The sequence below is a fragment of the Rhinolophus sinicus genome, linkage group LG11 (genome assembly GCF_036562045.2).
Source record: "Rhinolophus sinicus isolate RSC01 linkage group LG11, ASM3656204v1, whole genome shotgun sequence".
Taxonomy (NCBI): domain Eukaryota; kingdom Metazoa; phylum Chordata; class Mammalia; order Chiroptera; family Rhinolophidae; genus Rhinolophus; species Rhinolophus sinicus.
Window position 1 is genome coordinate 14,716,259 of NC_133760.1, and position 20,280 is coordinate 14,736,538.

Here is a 20,280-nt window from a genome sequence, read left to right on the forward strand (position 1 = left end):
ATGGCAGTTGGCCTGGGCTCAGGGCTAGAATCCCTGGGCCCTTGCCCCCACACAGGGCCCAGCACAGGGCAGGAGGGGGTGGCAGGCTCCCCTAGGACGGGTCAAAAATCATCAGGATCTAGACAGGTATTTGGCTTTTGGGCATTTATTTCATGTCCCTTCGAAACAGACCCTGGGGCCAGGTGTGGGCAGGAGACCAGGCAGGGGGTAGCAATAAATAACACGGACAGACGGAGCTCCCCTCCAGACAGATGAGGTTAAAGAAGGTTAGAGGGGAGCCGCATTGTAGGGGTGTGGTGCTGGCAGGGCTGGGGGCAGCTGAGAAGGAAGGAGAAACCAGGACCCCAGGACCTCACTGTCACCTGCCCCATCCCTTTCCTGTCCCAGCCCCAACTACTTTTGGGAGGAAGGAAGCCCGCAGCTAGTGGGGGCCAGCGAGGGTCCTGAGGGGGTTGTGGCCACATAGGCTGCCCCCAGCTCCCTCACTTGACACGGATTTCAGCATACTCGGCCAGCTCCTCCGTCAGGGTGTAGCTGTCCTTCGTGGGTCGTTTTCCCAGGTCCGAGTGAGAATAGCTCAGGTCCAGCTCTGGGGGCTCCCCCCGAAGGCCCAGCAGCCTCCTCTCAGATCCCAGGCGCCTCTCACTCTACGAAGGAAAGCAACCCATTAGAAGGGTCCCGTTCCACCATTTCCACATGCAAAGGCTGGAGTCACTTGCATCCCCACAGCTTCACAGTTGAGTCCCAAAGCTCCGTGTGAATCTCCTTTCTCAAGTGCCACCAGCCCAGCCAGCCCTACCATGCCCAGGTCCCACTCTGGGGCGTTTGCCCACACAGATCTCCCTTCGCAACACCCTCCTCATTGCTAAGCCTGAAAATTGCCCACAAATTCAATGTCTCCAGGAAGCCTTCTTCAACATAGGAACTTGGGAGACCCACAATTCAGTCCATAACACTTTCCCAGATTAAAGCCACCTGGATCCCACCTTTCCAAATGTTTGTACATGCCTGCCTCTGTAAGTTCTTCCCCTGTGTTTGGGTCTGGTGTGGTCCCCCCTCAATCTGGGCGATCCTGCGGGTGCAACTTTGGCTTCCCCCTCCTGCTTACCACCCCCACCCCCCACCCCTACATGGGCCTTTGGACACACACACACAGGACAGTGGCCACAGACAGACAGAGGCAGCAGCAAAGGGACAGAATAGGCAAGGCCAAGAGTGCTGGGCAGGGCAGACTTAACAGGGACCTATCCTGGATGCCTGACTGGACACACACCCATGCACGCCAGCCCCAAGGCCCGCTAAGGGCCCAGAGGCAAGCACATTGAGGCCCCCGGAACCTACCTCCTGGGGTGCTCATTCCAGGGTAGAGACCTCTCTGGACTATTGGAGAAGGAAATGCAGTCATAGACCCAAGCGGGGAGGAGGAGGGCTTCCTTTGGGCCTGAGCCCACAGCCCCCTTCACAGCCTCAGCCCAATCACCCCTCCCAGCCCAGGCCTCAGCCGGTCCTCCACACTTCCTCCCTTTCCCTTTTGAGGGGTCTGGCCTCCCCTATGCTCCTTGGCTGCCCAGGCTCCACCCCCCCAGGCTCTCCTTGGCCCTGACATCCATGTTCTCCAACTAGCCTGGAGCCACAGGGCTCTGGCCCTCACCTCATACTTTTCCGGTGCCCCAGAGATGCGGAAGTCGCTGCTGAACAGGACTGGGGGGTTGTCCCCTGCCGAGAAGCCAGGACTCTCTGTCACGTTCTTTCTGCAGAGCAGGACATGGCAGCCCCTGTGGGACTCCCAGGACTCTCTCTCCCCTCCCTTTCTGCACCCCCATCTACTTTAAGAGTTTGGCCCGAGGAACCCCAGAGTTGTTCCCACCCATCTTTCCAATGTGGGGCAGATGGGCTCTTCGAATGACCAGCTTCTTCCTATCCACCCCTGCCCACCCCTCCCCTGCTTTGTGGCTCAGGGTGAGCCACCTAGCTGCTGGTCTCTGCCACTTTTCAGGATCCCAGCCTGGCTTCTCTGGGTTTTCTTCATATGCTCCGGGTCTGTCTGTCCCTCTTGCTGCCAGGATGTGGGGCAGGGAGATTAATTCATTTTCAGGAAAGCCACAAAGAATTAAAACAATAGCATGGTTGTGGCAGGTGGCTGTGATTTGGGGCTGGGGAGAGGTTTTTGTTGCCACAGATGTGTGTAATCACTGGGGCTTCTGGAACCAATTGTGACTGACACTAGCTGCAAGCCAGGGGCCGCTGGCTTTCCCCATCACACCTCCTGGAGGGCAGGAGGTCATAGCAGAGCACGTGGGGAAATAGGTAATGACTGGTGGAAAGCGTGTGGCCCAGCGCTGGCACGTGCTGCCCCACAGTGGCTCGTTAGCAGGAGGCCTCTCTCTTCCATCCAGCTGAACATTCTCAGAGCAGAATCCACCCTCCCACACACATACAGGGCTATCCTCCCTTGCCCACCCTTCAGTGTCTCTCCCCACCCTTGGAGACTCCTCACGCCCCAGGTCAGCCCTGGCAGGGCACTCACTTTCTGCGTGTCTGGGTAATGTAGCAGACGATGGCAATTAGGATGGCAAAGGCAACCACAGCTCCCACAGGCCCGATCTTGGCCCACATCAAGCGGTCTGAGGACAGAAAAGACGCAGGTGCCCTCAGGGCTACTGGTGGGAATGAGGACACCTGGATTCTTAGCAGATGCACTGGGGCAGGAGTGATAGTACCTGCACAGCTGGCACATCCTCGCATTGACTGACTAGCCCACAGGGCCTGGGGAGGGGCCAGTGCAGTATAGGCAAACTCAGGGCAGCCTCTCCTTACTGACCAGAAGGGTCTCTTTACCACCTGATCAACTTGCAATGGCCTGACCCATGCTCGGTGGCTGATGGTCAGTCAGCCTTGGGCAGGGGAGCCTGGATTCAAGAGGAGTCCCCTCTGTCCCTGTGGCTCCCATGCCCAGGCCACGCGACTCACGGGCTCCCTGGAAGGGCAGCTCCAGGCTCTTGGTGCCGTAGAGGTTGCGGGAGGTGCAGATGACCCGTGGCGGGGCCTGGGACTGGCCCCGCAGCGTGAGGATGCTGGTGAGCAGGAGGCCACTGCGCTCCGAGTACACAAACTCCCGCTCTGTCTCGTTCACAGTCACGTTGCGTGAAGGCAGCTCGAAGGCCACAGAGGGCTCCGGGTTGGATTTCACCACGCACAGGCACTGAACCGTGTCCCGGGCTGATGCACAGTGGGACTCCAGAAGGATCACAGGGGCAACTGCATGGGCAAGATCAAGACTGAGTGAGCTGAACACAACCCCAGGCTAGGAGACCTTGGCTGAGAGCCAAGAGCGGGGTGGTAGCTATCTTGGAGATGAGCTGCATTGTCTTCTTTGTACTATCTCTTACACCCTCTCTAACTCTGTTCACCTTAAATAATCAGATCGTGCTCAAAGCCTTCCTCCAACTGCTCTGTGTCACTTACAATACAATCCAACTTATTTGCAAAGCCCTGCGGGACCCAGCCATGTTCTGATCTCCTTTTTTCACCCAAAGACTCATTCCTTGGCAGTCACACTGGCCTCCTTGCTGTTTCTCAAGTTTATGGAGCTCTGCCCCACCTCAGGGCTTTGTGTTTCTCCCTCAGCCTAGAACACTCCCTGGAGATACCATCCTAACACCTCTCCTCACTCCATGATGGTTCCACGCAGACTACTCGGACCCTCACTCTTTCTCTGACCACCCCATGTAAAGGCACCTCCCTTCGCTAACATTCACTCCGTGTCCCACTCGGTCTTCTCCCCAGCACTCACCCCTACCCATGTTGTATATTGATATGGCTGGTCTCTCTTCTCCATCAAGATAGGCTCTTGTTCTGTCTCCACTCTGTCCCCCACACTTAAAATGTGCATTTCACATAGCAGAGCGTTGGGAAGACTTGTGGGGTGAACTATGGAATTCTGCTGACTCCCCTTTCTGGCCATCTTGTAGATGACCCTACTTACTCCCCAGAGCCCCTTTGCATCCTGACCCTCCCTCCATCATAGGAGTCCCCATTGCCACTACCATGTTTCCCCGAAAATAAGACCTAGCCGGACCATCAGCTCTAATGTGTCTTTTGGAGCAAAAATTAATATAAGATCCGGTCTTATTTTAATATCATATAAGACTGGGTATAATATAATATAATATAATATAATTATATTATATTATATTATAATGTAATACAGGGTCTTATATTAATTTTTGCTCCAAAAGACGCATTAGAGCTGATGGTCTGGCTAGGTCTTATTTTCAGGGAAACATGGTAGCACCAAACACCACCCTCCACCTAGGATCATTTGGTTGAGCTTTGCTTTGCTGCCGTTTGTGTTTTAAAAACTGGTACCAGTAGGATCTTTTTCTTTTATTTTCTACAATATGAAATTATAGTACATTGAATATTGCTTTTTTAAACTATATTCTCTCTTCCTCCTGAAGGGCCCAGCACTCACCTCTGCTCACTCTAGACTGAGCTCTGGTTCTCAGTTCTGACCAAAACCCACATATGCACAAGCAAACGACCCTCAGCCCACCTAACCCACTTATTTTCAATTTCCCACAAAAAAAAGAATATGCGGATGACAGTGATGGGACAGGGAGTCATGTGACCAGATGTACTTGCAATAGAGACGATTCTAACCTGAGCCTCAATGTGTACACATATCTAAGTCTAGTCATTTGCAAGTTATATACCCCAAATTCTGTTTAGGCAGACATGCACCATGCTTGCTGTAGTGTTAACAAATTAACACACCACAGAGTAAATCAGTAACGACAAACCTGAATTGAGAGTGATTAAATTTCTTTAAAACCCTTTCATTCAAGACTGCACTGCCTGTGCTCCGGGAACAACGTCTGCCCTAGATGCTGTGGGAATGCAGACACCCTGCCTGCATGTGCTCAGCGTCTGTCACGGCAGCTTCACAGGCAGCCTGGGAGACCTATGAAATCCTGATTGACACTAGGCAAACCCCAAGTGCTGCCATCTACCGGTTAATGGCCCCCTTCAGGCCTTCAGCTTCCTTGGGTCTCCAAAATGGAGTCTTCATCTGTGCAAACAGGAGTGATGGTCCTTAACTAGCAAGGGGCTATGGGGACTCGGAAGATAGGAACATGAGCGCGCTGTCAAGTCTTAAATTAACATCCACCCAAGGAGTTAAGATTAGATACATAGAGCCGTTCCAGCAGAGGGAGCACATGAGCAAAGCCTTGGCAGCAGAATGCTGGGTGGATATCCAGCCTGGCGTCCAAAGGAAAGGTGAGTGGGGAATGACGAGGATATCTAAGACTTACAGAACACACAGGATGTGTCAGGTGCTGTGGGCACTCACCATAATTTCCTTAGTCTTTACACCCATCTTTGGAGTAAAAGATACTGTTATCACACCCGTTTTTCAGAGGAGAGAATTTAGGTTCAGCAAAAGTGAAGTCACTTGTCTGGGATCATGCAGCAAGACAGAGACAGAGCTAATATTTTCAACCAGGTTGGTTCAGCTTTGTCAGGTACTTGACACCAGTAACACCTCAGTTTCCTTCTCTTAAATTGGGGTGAAGAACAGTCCCCTCCCCCCATCATATTGTTGTGAGAACTAAACAGGTCAATGCACGCAAAGGGCTCAGACTGGTCCCCTGCATGTCACAAGCACTGTGTAAGGGCGAAAGCCTCCTGCATTGTCCACGCCATGCTGGGCCCTAGTGTTGGCAGGTAGACAGGGAACCCTGCACCAGGAACACTCACCATTGTCAGTGAGCACTAAAGCCAGGTGCTAGGGGACATAGACTTCAGGGACAGAAGAGGGCTGAGGGACAGCTCTGCCCAGCAGCCTGAGACTGTACTCCCAGGAGGGAAGCACTGTGACACAGGCCTTGGTGAAGCATGAAGGGCTCAGCAGGTAAGGCTGGGGCGTCACAGCTGCTCCTCAACTCCAGTGGATTGAAGGCCTTGCACTCCAAGTCTGTTTGTTTGTTTATCTTCAAAAGAAACTAGATTAAGTGAGTCCTTGGGTGCCAAGGGCTGTGGGGGAGGTGAAGCAGCCAGAGGTTTAACAGCTGGAGCAGCCAGAAGAATCCTGGCGCTGACCAACCTTCCTACTAGCTGCGCGGCTGGGAGAATTCTGACCTTCATTGCTCCTCACTTAAGGGATAATGATAACACATACCTGCTTCACAGGGTGGCCACAAGGGCTCAGCAAAATAACATCTACAGAGGAGGTTATCCTGACCCAGAGTAGGCCCTTAATGGCGGTTGCTGCCACCACTCTTATTGTGCAGGGGGAGTGGGGTCTGTGACTGACAACGTGCATGAGACGGTGTTGTGTGTATGTTCAGGGCCTGCCATCAGATTCTCAGAGGCTCTGACTCTTAAACTTAAGGACCATAAGCTTGGAGTGTGACAGGGAAAAGGCTGCAGCAGAAGGGGGACGCTGGGCCCAGGAGGGTGCGTATGGAGAAGACAGAGTACTGCACAACCCATATGCCGTGATCACATCGGATGCTGTGAGTGACAGATCAGAAGGAATGATGAATGTTCCTGGTGTGGGGTTCCCTGTCTTACCAAAGATGAAAGGTTAGTGGAAGAGTGGACGGCCATGGCTTTGCCATGGAAGATGGCACTCTAGGAATAATCTGGAACTACCACGTACTGATTGTCGCCATATCTACAGAGTGTAGAGTATGGACTGTGCTCAGTACCTTCTGGCAAACTTGTGTGGTGGGGACAATTGTAGGTGGAGTATAGAGTAATTGAGGCTGGAAATAGTGAAGTTTGGAGACTAGTCCCGGAGGTCCGGTCGGAGCTCAGGAGGAAGCAGGGGCAGTGGAAATATGGAGGTGACATTCCAGAGGGGGTTGCTGGAGTGGGGGGAGTCAAAACTGTGACTTGGGAGCTATGACCCAGAATGGCGGCCAGGGTGCGGATAGGGGTGTTGGTGGTGCTGTCCATAGAAAGGAGGTCAGGAGAGGTGCTGGCTGGCAGTGGAATGAGGAGTCTCATTTCCAAGGCAGTTAGTTTTTTATGTGCATCCATCTCATCTCTTTGCCTATAGTCTGTCTGTTAATAAGCTTGGTGTCCTCTTGTCCTCTTGGTACTATCCCCCACCTCCCAGGAACCCAGATGTCCCCCACTGAATTATCTACCTCAGGATGGAGGGGGGACACAAGTCCAGGCAGCCCTCAGCAGGGGGAGAGGAGAGGAGGGGGAGTACTCACACTCCACGGATAGGTTGAAGGCAGTAGCCCTCTGGCCATATTGGTTCTCAGCCACACACCAGTACTCTCCATCATCCTCGGGTGTGACAGCAGGCAGCTCCAACTGCAGCTCGTTCTCATAGATGACTGTAGCCAGGATCTGCTTCTCCTTGAAGATGGTGAGAATAGGATCCGGGTTGCTCTGTGTGGAGCACAAGATGAAGACCGTCTCCCCCTCCACAGCCACCACTGTCCCGTTCACTGTTGGCTTCCAAGGTGCATCTGGGGGGCAGGACGGGGGGCCAATGGTCAGAAGCCAGAAGGTGCCTCTTCTGCCAACCAACTCCCACCCCTAAATGTGACCTCAGACACCTCAGTCCAAGCACACGAGCTCAGGATGGCTCAGGTGACTCCAGGCCTGGCTGTTCTGTTTACAAGAACAGAGGCTCTGCAGCCATAGTGCTTGTTTTTGAATCCTGGCCCCACCCCTTCCCAGGTATGTGTGGGCCCATTTCTTAACCTCTCTGGGCCTCATTTTTCTTTTCTTTTTTTAAATTTTATTTTATTAAATTTATTGGGGTGACAATTATTAGTAAAATTACATAGATTTCAGGTGTACAATTCTGTATTACATCATCTATAAATCCCATTGTGTGTTCATCACCCAGAGTCTGTTCTCCTTCCGTCACCATATATTCGGACCTCATTTTTCTTATCTGGAAAATAGGCTTGATAATAATCCCAAGTTCATAGGGGTCACTGAGAACTGAAGTGACAGGCATTGTTTTTAGCCTGAATAAGGTAGATGAAGATTCCTGCACATGTGCCTAGGTGCTATGTAGGTAAATAAACACTGGGGGTGCCAAAAAAATGTATACAAGGGGACACTTTTGTCAACGTTGCTCAAGCAGTAGTTTGCCGTAATCAGAAGTGTCTGGATGCTGATGGTAACCACTTTGAGTACCTCTTGTAATTGCAGTAGTTAAACGTGACTTGTATTCATCTTTTGTTGTCGGTATATATTGAGTATTACAATTTTAATAGTTTTTTCCTTTCTTATAATGTGTATACATTTTTTGGCACCCTCTGTTTATTATTGGCAAGATAAGTGCTTTGGAGAAAAACAAAGGAAGGATGGGAAATGAGGGTGGTTCCAGTTTTAACTAGGATGGTGAGAGAAGGCTTCAGTGAAAGGGGAAGGAGGTGGGAGGAGCCAGCCTCTGGGATGCCTGGGGGAAGGAAGAGCATTTGTGTAAAGCACTCAGAAACTGCTGAGTAAATGTTGGCTGTGGCTGTCATTATTATTATCCCCAGCCCTGGCATTTTGCCTCAATAAGTATTTGTGAATGAATAAATGAATGAATGACCTCTCCTGGGTTCCTAGCTAAGAATCCTGTCTGACCAGCCCCCTTGCTGGGTGAGGCCTTGGGGCCCATCAACCCTCCCGTTTAGAACTGCAATGGGACTGCATTTATAAAAATGCAGATCCCCAGGGCCAGGCCCAGATCTGCTCCCAGAATAGCCAGGGCTGCCCCAGGAAACAGAATATAACCAGCTTTCCTGGGTGACAGGGCCCGCAGCTGTCTTCCGCTCTTGTCCTAGGGATGCGGCTGGTGCCGAGTAGGTGTTCACCAGATACTTGTGCAAAGAATGAAGGAACCAGCAAGCCTCCACTCCATCTTTACCTCTGCCTCGGTTCTGGCCCCGACTGGCCCAACGCCCTGGGTGAGGCCCCTTTCCCCTAATCTCCTCAGCCAGGACAGTGACTGGAGAGTGTGCGCACTGGGCGGCCACTCACACATGACGCTGAGCCCCACGGTGCGGTTGTCCTGGCCATAGGCGTTCTCTGCCAGGCAGGCATAGACGCCGTCCTCCCCGGGGGTCACTTCGTCCAGCTCCAGGAACAGGCTCTCGGCCACGGCCTCCTGGAGCACCGTGCCATCCCGCATCCAGGTCAGCAGCGGCGGGGGGTTGCTATCAGCCCCACAGAGCAGGCTGACGTGCGAGCCCTCGATGGCCTCCACCGAGGAGTTCATCTCCACAATCACTGGGGGGTCTGAGGCCGGCGACACCGCGGGGTCAGAGGGTTGATGCCGCAGGCCCCGCCCCTGGTCCTGATCCCTCCCGGCCCCGCCCCGACCCCGCCCCCCTGGCCCGCACCCAGGCTCACACTTGACGTCCAGGCTGGCGTAGCCCTCGAACTGCAGAGTGGTATTGGGGAAGGAGGCCTGGCAGCCCAGCCGGTGGCCATTGGCCTCCCTAGTGGGCACGAAGTGTAGCAGCGACACCAGCACCCAGGTGCCCTCGTCCTCCCGCAGCCGACCCAGCACAGCGGGCTCCCCTAGCCCGTCGTGGCCCAGCCAGCTCAGCTCTGGGCGCAGCTCCGGGCAGTTGTCAGGCACCATGCAGCTGACCTCCACTTCCGTGCCTTCCACCACCTCCGGAGGGACCACGATGTTGGGGGTGTCTACATGAGGCAGGGAGAAGGAGGGTTGAGGAAGCAGACACCCCCACCTTGCCTAACTCCAATCCTGGTACCTGGTTCCCTCCCCTAGGATACAGAATTCCCCACAACCTTCTCTCTTCCTGATTACCCTTCACTCAGAAGCCCTGCATAAATCCAACTACGGATGTAATAGTAATGAGAATAGCAATATAAGAGTCTGAATACTTGACAGTGTTGAATTTGCCAGTCCTTCCAGCCATGCTAGCGGTGGGAACTATTACTTTACTCATCCTGCAGTTGAGGCAACTGTGGCCACAGCTAGTACCTGGTAAAACTGAGCTTCAAACCCTGTCACTCTGGCTTCATCATCTGTGCTCTTGACACTACAGCATGTTCCTTAAGAAACATCTCTCCTCCCTACTGGTTTGGTTTACCTTCCACTTGTGGATGTGAGTGTGAGTGTGAGTGTGTGTTGGGGGCGGGCTTCTCTTTCTGCATCAGGGCTGTAATCGGGGTCCCCGTATACACTCGGTGCTGATGGGGAGCCTGAATATAAGAGCTCCAGGCCGTAGGGACTCTCAGAAAGTAGGCAGTTGGAATGCCTGAAATCAGGCAGTGGGCCTAATCTGATTGCCAAATCTGGCCAAGAGCTGCAGTTTATTTGGCCTACATTTAGGAATTGAAAAAAAAAAAATATATATATATATATATATCTGAATCAGCAGTTGAAGTTTAAGCATTAGGAGATCATAGGAAAATACACAATTCTGGGTTTTTTTTGAAAATTCAGACTGCCTGACAGCCAAGGCCCAGTATTCTCGCCCAACACCAGTCAGCCAGAGCCGGGAGCCGTGTGCCAGGCACTGCTCCGAGCACTCAACAGCCTCTCACTCACTGAGCTGCTCTTATCCCTGTTCTACAATAGAGGAAACCAAAGCTCAAAGAAGTTCAGTAACTTGCCTCTAGTTGCCCAGAGAACACAGGGTTCCAGAGGGCTTACCCCTAACCCCCGAGCCCTGCTGCCTTTCCCCCAGGTGTTTCTAGAAGAGTAAGAGCACCCCTTTTCCTCTGAGAGCAGCAAGGCTATTTGGGGCCCTGCTTTGCTCATTGCTGCCATCTGCCTGGTCCATGTGCCCTCGAAGGCCGAGATGGACGAGGGCATCCAGGCACCCCAGTGACCCCCTCGAGAGGCTGTGGGTGAGCAGGACTGCTGAGGCTGAGGGCCATGTCCTGCTCTACTCACCCACAGGCTACTCCCATCACCTTCCACCGGCCTGAGGGGGAAACAACCCCAGCCTGTTTGGGGCCAAGGCCCCAGGACCCCCAGCCAGCCCCCGACCCATTACCTGCAATCATAATCCAAAACAGGGGAAGTGCTGTGAGGAATATCATTTTGTACAGCGAGTGAGTGACAGCTGGAGAAGGGAGAGGAGGGAGTTAAAGACCAGGGGAAATAAAAAGAGGTGCTTCTATTAAAGCTTTAGGAGGGGGCCTGTTCTGACAGTAGCCGCTGCTGCTATTAATACTAATAATTACAAATATTTATATGGCACTGACCATGTACCAGGCCTCAGTGCTTTATTCTACTATGTTAATTCATTTGATCTCTTTGAGATAGATGCAATGATTATCCTCATTTTATAGCTCAAGTCCAGAGAGGTTAAGTAACTTGCTCATGGCCACACAGCTGGGAAGTGACAACTAGGATTCAAGCCCTATCTACCTGGCTCCAGGTTTGCAGACGTAACCACCCAAATGTCCTGTCTCTCCATGACAGTGATATGCTGATCATGGTCTTCATCACCACCGTGCCCCTGGGGATCCCCAGAAAGTAAGGACAGAGCCAAAGCTGGACCAGCAGTAAGAAGGGGGGGGAGCAAAGAGGAAGGAACTCTGCCCCTCACCTCAGTCTCCCTGAGTTGGGAATACCTTCTGGTCCCACTTGAAGTGGTCAGCCAACCAACCTGGAACAAGAGTCAGACAGGTGCAAGGGAGCAGGGGTGCCCTCTGCCCCACTCCCTCTTTCGGCGTCTGCTATGAGTTGTGGTCTGTTGTAAGGCTTCCCATGGTTGCTTGGGACCCTCCCACACAGCCTGGAAGGTACTCTACATAGGGTCACCACCACCCCCAAGCTGCCATCAAACTATGGGAAAGGAAAGGGGAGTGGCAGAGCATTGGGTGGGGGGACAGGCAGGGGGTGTGTGAGTGGGGTGAGGCCTGGGGGTGGCAGGCAGGGACCCAATGCCATCAATGACTGGGTTTCACAGCATCAGCATTCCCAACATGCCGCGTGAATTCCTGCCGCCCGCTCCCACCCCACAGACGATCCCTGCTGTCCCCACCCTCAAGAGAGGCCAGTGCCCAGTACAAAAGAGCCCTGTTCCCTCAGGGGGAGGGTACCACATCCTGGGGGGCTCCTGGGGTAGGTGGGATGAGAGAAGAGTCGCACACTCCTGGCTGGGCTCTGCATGGGGCCAGGAAGGACCAGGGGTTGAGAGGTAGGGAGTCCCTGGCAACCGCTGCTCTGTGGGTTGCCTCAGGGCTGGAGCCAGGGTTTCCAAGTGGCTGCCTTTCTCAGCCTTCATCACCCTCTTCCCACGGACACAGATGCATGCAGTCAGACACATGCAAATGCTGCTATGAAATGTGATAGATCTAGACTCAGCCAGAAGCGCAGGCTTGCACAATACACTCACGTGGACACACGGTCAGGACCCTGCACACATAGACAGGCACTGAGACCCCTGTGACCTCAGAATGTGCTGGCACACACAGTCGCAGAAGCATACCTGCCTGCTTTCCCTCCTGTCTACCTCACACCTGCCCTGACATGGGCATGGATTCAGGCACATACGCAAACCTGCCTGCGTGCCATGCTCAGACACACAGACGGGCACACACACTGAGGCGTAGCTAAGGGCAGACCCGCCCAGACACATGCTGAGGGACACAGGGCAGGTGCCACCCTTGCACCTGCAATGAGAAGGTACAGGAGACAGATGCAGGGCCTGGGCAGACATGCGAGACAAGCACGTGGACCAAGCATTCTTCACGGGGGTGAAAACTGGTTATCGGGGTAGGAGCCAGGAAAGTCTTAGCTATGACAGTGATCTGTCATTTGTGGTTCTCTCCAGGACCACAGTACATCCACATACGTACAGCATGTCTGTAGTAGTAAAATTCTTAGGGAGGATGGGATTAGGAAAAATAGGTCTAAAAATCTAAGGTGTAATGAAAAAAAAGTTTGGCAAACATTGATGTAAATTAAGAGCCTCCCAGGGGAGGTGCATGTGTGCAGACACACACACACACCTAAACACACACACACCTAAACACACACACACACACGCATGCACACACACACTCTGTGTTGCACCCAAGTACTAGAACTTGCTCAGTCACAGCCCACTGCCCCCACCCCCTCCCAGAGGGCAGGATGCAGGTGTCTGATCACCTGGGCATCACTGTACTCTCCTCCCACCCCCAGGCTGCTTCCACCCCATCTGCCCCAAATTTGGGAGCCCAAGGGCAGCGGCTCATGCAGAACCTTCACCACGAGGGGTGCAGATGAAGACCCTTGGCTCCCTTTCTCTGTGGTTTCTTCCCAAAGCCTGGACACTGTCCTGCCAGGGTCCCAGCCGATGCCAAAGTCCTAAGGAACACCTTCCCCCATCCTAAATTAGTGGCAGTTCACAGTGACCATCCTCACCTCGCACCTGCTTCAGGTGCCCCTGCTCCACCCTCTCCTCCCAGGCTCTACTCCAGCCATGTCCTCGGCCCCTCTTGGCAGCGTACTCACCAGGATGCTCTTGTGTCTGCACCCTCTGCTCTTCGGCCCAGCTCACAGTCCCCTGGCCTCCCAGGGTCTAGGCCCCCACTTACTGGTCCCTCCCCTCCCCCACCACCGGGTGCCAGGGGCCGCCTGCCTCCAGGGCCCAGCTCCTCCCTGTCCCCGGGGGAGGGGGGCACAAAGGGGCCCTTGTCACCACTGCTCAACTGGGCAGCCTGATGCCTGGGTTCTACTAGCTCCTTCCTGGAGGGAATGGGGTGCGGCTGCCTTACTTGTTCCCCCCCGCCTCCATCTCTGTGAACCCTGGTCCTGAGTCCCTGGGAGGGCATTCTAATATTTCTCAACATCTCAGACTGAGAAACAGAAGCTTCCAGGGAATCTTGGTGGCAACGAGAGGTCTAACCCGGGTCCCCAGAGGCAGCAGAGTCTAGTGTGGGTGGGAGGAGGAGACAGGACCTGCCACTCTCGGCTTCAGTGTCACGTACACCCTCTCTTAGAGTCACTTCCCTGGGGCACATTTGGTGCCTGCATCCTGGTCTGTTTTCTTCTTGCCTTGGGAAATGACCTTAGGTATTAACTATCTCCTCTCATGAGATCATGACCTCCAGAAGGACAGGGCTTTGCCCGCTTATTGCCAATCTATCCTCTTGTAGAACAGCTCCTGGCACAGAGCTAAGCTTCATAAATGCGGAGTGGATGCATGAATGTGTCTGCCCAATACCCTGGACACCTTCCGGCCGGAGGCCGCTGCACCCGTTTCTTCCTCCTGGAAAGCTCCGCTACCCTATCCCACCTCCCACTCTGCCCTAGCCACAGCCTGCCCACCCTTTCAGCTCCCTGAGTGGATGCCACTGCCTCTGGAATCCTGTCTGCCTTCTCACCAAGCCAAGCCCCTCCATTTAAATGCTGCCCTGTCCTTCCACAGCCCTCAGCACGTCTGCCGACCTGCACCACTGGTGAGCTGCTTCCTCTCTAGCCTGGAGCTTCCAGAGGGCAGCATGGCTACCTGCTTGTCTGTCTTGTTCACCCTGTGTCCCCTAGAACAGAGCCAGGTGCACAGAGAGTGTTCAGCAAGGGCTGTGTTGACTCTGAGCTGGGTGGGGACCCTTTGTGGGCAGATTCCACAGTGATCCTCCTGCCACCGCAGCCCCTCCCATTGGGGATGATCTTTGCAAGGTCATGGCGGGAGCTAGTGGTGTGACTGAGTGTAGTGGTGGTTTGACCATGAGCTGTTCAGTCACACTGGGGCATCTCCTGTTCTCCTTTAGGCCAGAGTAGTGGAGAGGGAGGGAGGGAGGGTCCTTTCTCCCAAGGCAGAACCTGTATGTGTGGGGGGCGGGGGCCTGGGGGGGTGAAGGGTGGGGAAATCCCTCAGACCAGGGAGTGAGCAATCAGAGGGCTGGATGCAGGGGGAGGGGGAGTCCTACCCCCACCTCAGGCTTCATGATGTCAGACTCGGCCCGTGCCTTTCCCAGTCAGGGACAAAGGCCCATTGAGAGTGGGGTGGGGCTTGAACGCCTGGGTCCTGGAGAAGAGAGAGGCCTGGTGCCTGTGCTTCGGGGGTGGACATCAAGTACTATATGTCACAGCCTTCAGTGTCAGCACCAATCCCCTTAGGGTCACGTGTCAGTGTAGTCTTGGGGGTTCATCTCCTCTCTGGGTATGAATTGAAGTCTGTCCCTAGGGAAAGGATGCACGGGAGAGTGATCCCACACACAGCACCAGGAACTAATGCTGAAATCTGCAAACTTGGGTCTCCAGAGCACAGGAGGACTGGGGGACCGGAGGGCACGTGCCTGCCTCAAGGGCAGAGGTGCCACTCACAACCAGCTACCAGCACCGCATCATCTGATCCTTCTAGACAAGGCAAGGGCACTAGCCTGCTAGGGCTACTGTAACAAAGTACCACAAACTGAATGGAGAACTTGCTAAAATGAGCGGGAGGGCTGGTGTCATTAACTGTAATTAGCAGTTTCACGTTTCCCACCTCCCAGGTATTTATTGAGGGGGGCCGAGTGTCTTCTACCTTCCCTGTCAATACTGATCCGTACATCGATGAGGCATCTGACAGTTTCCAAACCCATGTCATACGCATCCCTTGCTGAGCAGCTCAAGCACTATAGAGACACTGCTGTGTTTTTACACATCAGGAGGTGGGGTTTCAGAGCCAGGAGAAGATGCCTGCAAGATCCCGAAGCTAATAGGAGGCCAGGCTCTCCAGCTTGCTTTCCTCTCCCCGCCCCTCAGCCCCTCAGCCTCTGTTCTGGAAAACCTTCCCGGAGGAGGCTTTGGTGGCTTCGACGCAGAGGCAGAAGTTAGTGAGTTACGGTACTGATCCAGCTCCCAGTTGGGTTTAGTTTGGCTCACAGAGTATTGATTTTTTAAAAAGAAAAAGAAAAGTCAAATTCCTTTAATCAGTTGCCAATATTTTAAAAACGGAAATTTCACATAAAAGTTAAGGCTTGCCACCTTCTCTTGAAAAGAAACTCTTGCCATGTTTGGCCTGCCTTTGGGCATGACAAGCATCCCTGGGAGCCCTCTTTAGATGGGGTCCAGGCCTCCCCACTTCAATCCATATACAACACTGAGGCCCACAGGCCAACCCCCTTTAGCATCACACTGTTGCTGATGGTTTCTTATGGGCTAAGAACACAGTGAAATGCTTCTCTGTTTCTATCCAAAGTGGGGAAATCAGGTAAGTTGAGAGGGATGCGGTTTTTAAGCAGAATGGCAGGGACCTTAATTCCTTGTGGAGGTGAACAGTGTTCGCCTACCGTGTTTCCCCGAAAGCAAGACCTAGCAGGACAATCAGCTCTAATGCGCCTTTTGGAGAAAACATTAATATAAGACCCGGTCTTATTTTATTATAACATAAGACTGGGTCTTATATAATAAGACTGGGTATAATAAATATAATATAATGTAATATAATATAATGTAATGTAATGTAATGTAATATAATATAATATAATATAATATAATATAATATAAATACAATACAATATAATATAATACCAGATCTCATATTAATTTTTGCTCCAAAAGACGCATTAGAGCTGATTGTCCAGCTAGGTCTTATTTTCGGGGAAACACGGTATGTGTCTCATGTGTAAAGTGTGTCTCTACTGAGAGACTACAGCCTAGATGCTCCTATGAAACAAATCCATCACACCTTACTCATTTACTGCCTCTGTCTGGAAGGCCAGCGGTTCTCAAACTTTTTGGTCTCAGGATCCCTTTCTGCAAAATTGTTGAGGATTCCAAAAAGTTTTTCATTTAAGTTATATGTACAGTTGCTTAACGTATTAGAAATTGAAATTGGGAAACTTTTAAAGCACAAGCACACAATACATTAGCCACTAGAGTGATGATGTCATCACATTCACAGAGCTTCTGGAAAACTCCATCGCACACTCATGTGAGAATGAGAGTGAGAGACAAGTAACATGTTAGCCGTTTCCACCTGGAGCCCTGCATGGAGCCAGGGACCCAACTTTGAGAACCCGTGCTAGGCATTTGAGTTTGTCACCCCTGTTTCAAAAAGACTTCAAGGGGAATAAACTTTGTTTGGTTTTCATTTCCTGCTGTTGCAACATAAATTCTAGGTCTTATGAAGTGAGGCTTAAAGGGAAAGAACAGAAAACAAATCTCCTTCACCAAGCTTCCTTGTAATCCCCAGTACACACCAACCACACACACCGCACCTAGTACCAGTCCGTACAAGACAGTGGCCAGAAGAAGCCTGGCATAGGCCTTTGGCAGGGAGAAAGGGCAACAGACACTCTGGTTTGGAAAACAAAAGCTGGAACCAGCCATTTTATTCCAAGATCATTCACTTAGTGCTGGAAGGCGGCAGGAATAAATAAGGGAAAGGGGGGGGGGGCAGGGAAGCTCTATGTCTTGCAGCAGAGCCCACACCTCGATTTGTAACAGCAGCCGCAACAGTACATGCAGATGGGGAAGTGGGTGTCTCGCCGCCTCAGCCTCCGGAGCCCGGGCTGTGGGAAGGAAGGAAGAGTGAGTGGTTGTGCGCCCAGGGAAAGTTGTGGGAGGCTCAAAAGGGAGGCCCCCGTGTTCTCACCGTCAAGCCAGCCTTGGCTCCAGTTGTGTCCTGGGTCTGGAGGTCTGCAAGCTGTGTTGTCTGCAAAAGCAAAAGGAGTATTGAGGATGGCAGCAGGCCCAGCAGAGCGCTCAGATTTGTCCCCACTGGCCTGCTCCTCCCCAAGAGGTAGGTGTCCCATGCTCAGCTGGAATCCTAGGAGTGGCCTAGCTTTCTGGCCTTTTCTCACCTTCCCACAAACACCCCTGGTCTGTCTCCTGCTCTCTCCACAGCCACTGCTCTCCTTTGGGTCATCACCCTCCCTGGTCTGGATGCCAGCCGCCACCCGTAACGTCTCCCTCATCTTGCCCCTCCAATCCATTCCCCACGCAGTATGTCAGATCATGCCTTTCCCCGTTCTTCCTGCACTTGGAGGAAAATCAGTGTTTGCACGATTGCCTGTAAGACTTGGCATGTCCACCCCTCGATCTCATCTCCAAGTACCATAGCCTCCACTGCCTAAAGCTCTGACCGGCGAGGACACCATGCTTGCCCCCAGCTTGGGTCTCTGCTTGGCCATCTCCTTCTCTCATCCTCCAAGTCATAGGTCAAATAACATTTTCTCACAAACATTCCAACTTGACTGCCAGCCTTTATCCTACCTAAAGCCCCACCACCACCACCATGGGCACTCTAATACACTCTTTTATGTTATCTGTGAATAACACTTACTAAACATGTTTTGTTTATTGGCTAATTAATTCCCTGACCAGGGTGTAAGCTCCATGAGAGCAGAAATCTTCTCTCATCTACCTTGTTCATTGCTTGATCCCCATTGTCTAGAATAGGACTTAACACAGAATAGGCACTCAATAATTAACTGTGGAATTCACTCAGGGCCCCCAGGCCCTGCCGCTTGAGACCCCATCTCTGTACTTTAAGCAGCTGCCCATGCCCCTTGCCTTGCCCCAAGCTCTGCCCAGTGCTGGGGGTCTCCTGCTGCCCTCAGCAGCAGTCCCCTCTGCAGTCCCGCTGCCTACTGGGCCCAGGCTGGGTGGGCTCTCACCTGGTGCGAGAGAACTGAGGCGCTGGTCAGGCTGGCCAGGAGGAGTAGCAGGAGGCAGGTAGCTTGGATCTGCGTGCTCAGTGCCATTTTGTGCCGTCTGGCTGGCTGTCCTGCTGTTAGGTCTAGGACGAGTTCTGGTGTCTGGGCCCAGTTACAGTTGCTTTTATGGGGCCTGCTGAGGGAGGCGGGGGTGCTAAGCCCCCTCCCCTTTGTCCTCATTTCCAAGAAGGTGGTGGCGCCGAAAAGGCGCGGGAGAGATAAGCGGGAACAGAGTGACAGGGAACAGGGTTGTGTCACCGGCAGCCAGCAGAGGTGTGGCCAGGGATTAGGGCAGACAGGGCCACACACACACACCTCTAGCCAGCCACCTGGGAAACACTTTCCCTGATGTGACTTCAACTTGTTGATCTCAGAAAAAAAAATGCCCTCTTTTGCCCCAGAGGTTGAACAGGTCGATAAGCAGGAGCGACATGCCCTCATCCCCCACCCTTCAGAGTCCTCATTCACATGGGGGCTGGCTGTCACTTACTGGGCTCCTCAGAGGTGCCCGACACAAGTCCCCCAGAGTTGGGTTCCCTTCTGTAGAGCACTGCGACAGCCAGATGCACGAGTTTGAGTCAGCATAAGCCCCAAGCACGCAAGGTCTTTTCCAAGTGTCAGAACCTTACGATGTGGCCCTGGTGTCTGGAAAATCTTCCTGTGAACTTTTGACCACGAGAGGACAGGAACCGCAGAGGCTACCCCCTGATGACTTCACCTCCCTCATACACCACAGCAGGTGGACTGACTCACTTTCGTGTTAACGCAGCCGGTACCACCTGTCCTCTAAGCAGCGCCTGCCCGCCCCATGCTGGGCTCTGCCTTCTCAGCCCCCAAATCCAGGGTCCTGGCTTCCTAGGCACTGCTCCCTCTTTGCCCACCAGTCTTGTTTTCCTCACTTTACAGGAGAGGAACTGAAGGCAGAGATTGGGGCACTGCACAAGCCACTGGTAGAGCTGGCATTCCAGCCTGACTCTGGGCTTGTGCTCTTATCACCAGGCTTCCTCGCCTCCTCAAAACACAGGAGGGCACAGCGGAGTGTACTAGACCTGGCTCTTCGGAGCCACTGCACGTCTTATCCTAACTCCATTCAGTGGCATCGCTTGGCCACAGTCAGACACCAGCCGTGGGGTAGGAATACCCGACCGCCATCAGCCAAGCCTACAACCAGGGCTTTTCTTCGGAGCCCAGCCCACCAGCACACCCCTGGATGGGGAGATGAACCACGGTTGCCTGGCGGTCCTCGCCAGTACCTGAACCCCGGGTAGTGGGTACGCACGGCCCACAGGACCCACAAACTTGATTCTAGAGATGAGACTTTGGCCATTTTGCCTCTGACTCTAGGCTTATCCAGGGTCAACCCTATCACGCAACCTGGGATGCTGCTGCCAAGGAACGAGCACTTCTTCCCAGCCCTGAGCTGTTGCCAAAGCCCATTCAAAACCACGCAAGTGGGGGGCCCCTGGAAAAGTGAAGGCTGCTCCCTGCCATCTCCCCCGCACCCACTCCATGTTAGGCTCCTGCTGCACACCCTCACTCCCTCTCAAGACGGCCTGAGGCATGGCCAGGGAAAGAAAACAGGGCTCCAGAGGGAAGACACCAGCTGGGGGCATTTGCGGTACGTGCTGGGTGAACTCAGCAAGGTGGTGGCTGGCAGTGGATGGAGTCGCATGGGGCTGCAGGTTGAGGCAG

At 53.2% G+C, this 20,280-nt stretch overlaps 2 protein-coding genes across 2 annotated transcripts; both read right to left on the reverse strand.

Annotated features, from left to right (window-relative positions):
* Nucleotides 1-129: 129 nt before the first annotated feature.
* MAG (myelin associated glycoprotein) lies at nucleotides 130-9,693 on the reverse strand. Its single transcript, XM_074315805.1, has 7 exons — nucleotides 9,379-9,693; nucleotides 9,007-9,264; nucleotides 7,230-7,490; nucleotides 2,971-3,258; nucleotides 2,528-2,624; nucleotides 1,652-1,751; nucleotides 130-647 (listed from the first exon to the last, which is right to left on the reverse strand). Exons 1-7 carry the CDS (start codon nucleotides 9,611-9,613, stop codon nucleotides 483-485), a joined length of 1,404 nt encoding a protein of 467 aa, XP_074171906.1. The 5' UTR covers nucleotides 9,614-9,693; the 3' UTR covers nucleotides 130-482.
* Nucleotides 9,694-17,231: 7,538 nt separating this feature from the next.
* Nucleotides 17,232-18,752, reverse strand: HAMP (hepcidin antimicrobial peptide). The gene is made up of 3 exons (XM_019710639.2): nucleotides 18,550-18,752; nucleotides 17,526-17,585; nucleotides 17,232-17,442 (listed from the first exon to the last, which is right to left on the reverse strand). Exons 1-3 carry the CDS (start codon nucleotides 18,634-18,636, stop codon nucleotides 17,338-17,340), a joined length of 252 nt encoding a protein of 83 aa, XP_019566198.2. The 5' UTR covers nucleotides 18,637-18,752; the 3' UTR covers nucleotides 17,232-17,337.
* Nucleotides 18,753-20,280: the final 1,528 nt, after the last annotated feature.

What these genes read in the sequence shown, in the direction of transcription:
- MAG (XM_074315805.1), bottom strand. Translation starts at nt 9,613, where the DNA reads ATGGTGCCTGACAACTGCCCGGAGCTGCGCCCAGAGCTGAGCTGGCTG. An exon ending in CGCCAGCCTGGACGTCAAGT is followed by an intron (nt 9,265 to 9,378) that starts GTGAGCCTGGGT and finishes CGCCGGCCTCAG; the next exon opens with ACCCCCCAGTGATTGTGGAG. An exon ending in ATTACCCAGACACGCAGAAA is followed by an intron (nt 1,752 to 2,527) that starts GTGAGTGCCCTG and finishes CCTGCTCTGCAG; the next exon opens with AAAGAACGTGACAGAGAGTC.
- HAMP (XM_019710639.2), bottom strand. Translation starts at nt 18,636, where the DNA reads ATGGCACTGAGCACGCAGATCCAAGCTACCTGCCTCCTGCTACTCCTC. An exon ending in CCTCAGTTCTCTCGCACCAG is followed by an intron (nt 17,586 to 18,549) that starts GTGAGAGCCCAC and finishes TTGCTTTTGCAG; the next exon opens with ACAACACAGCTTGCAGACCT. An exon ending in GAGCCAAGGCTGGCTTGACG is followed by an intron (nt 17,443 to 17,525) that starts GTGAGAACACGG and finishes TCCTTCCCACAG; the next exon opens with CCCGGGCTCCGGAGGCTGAG.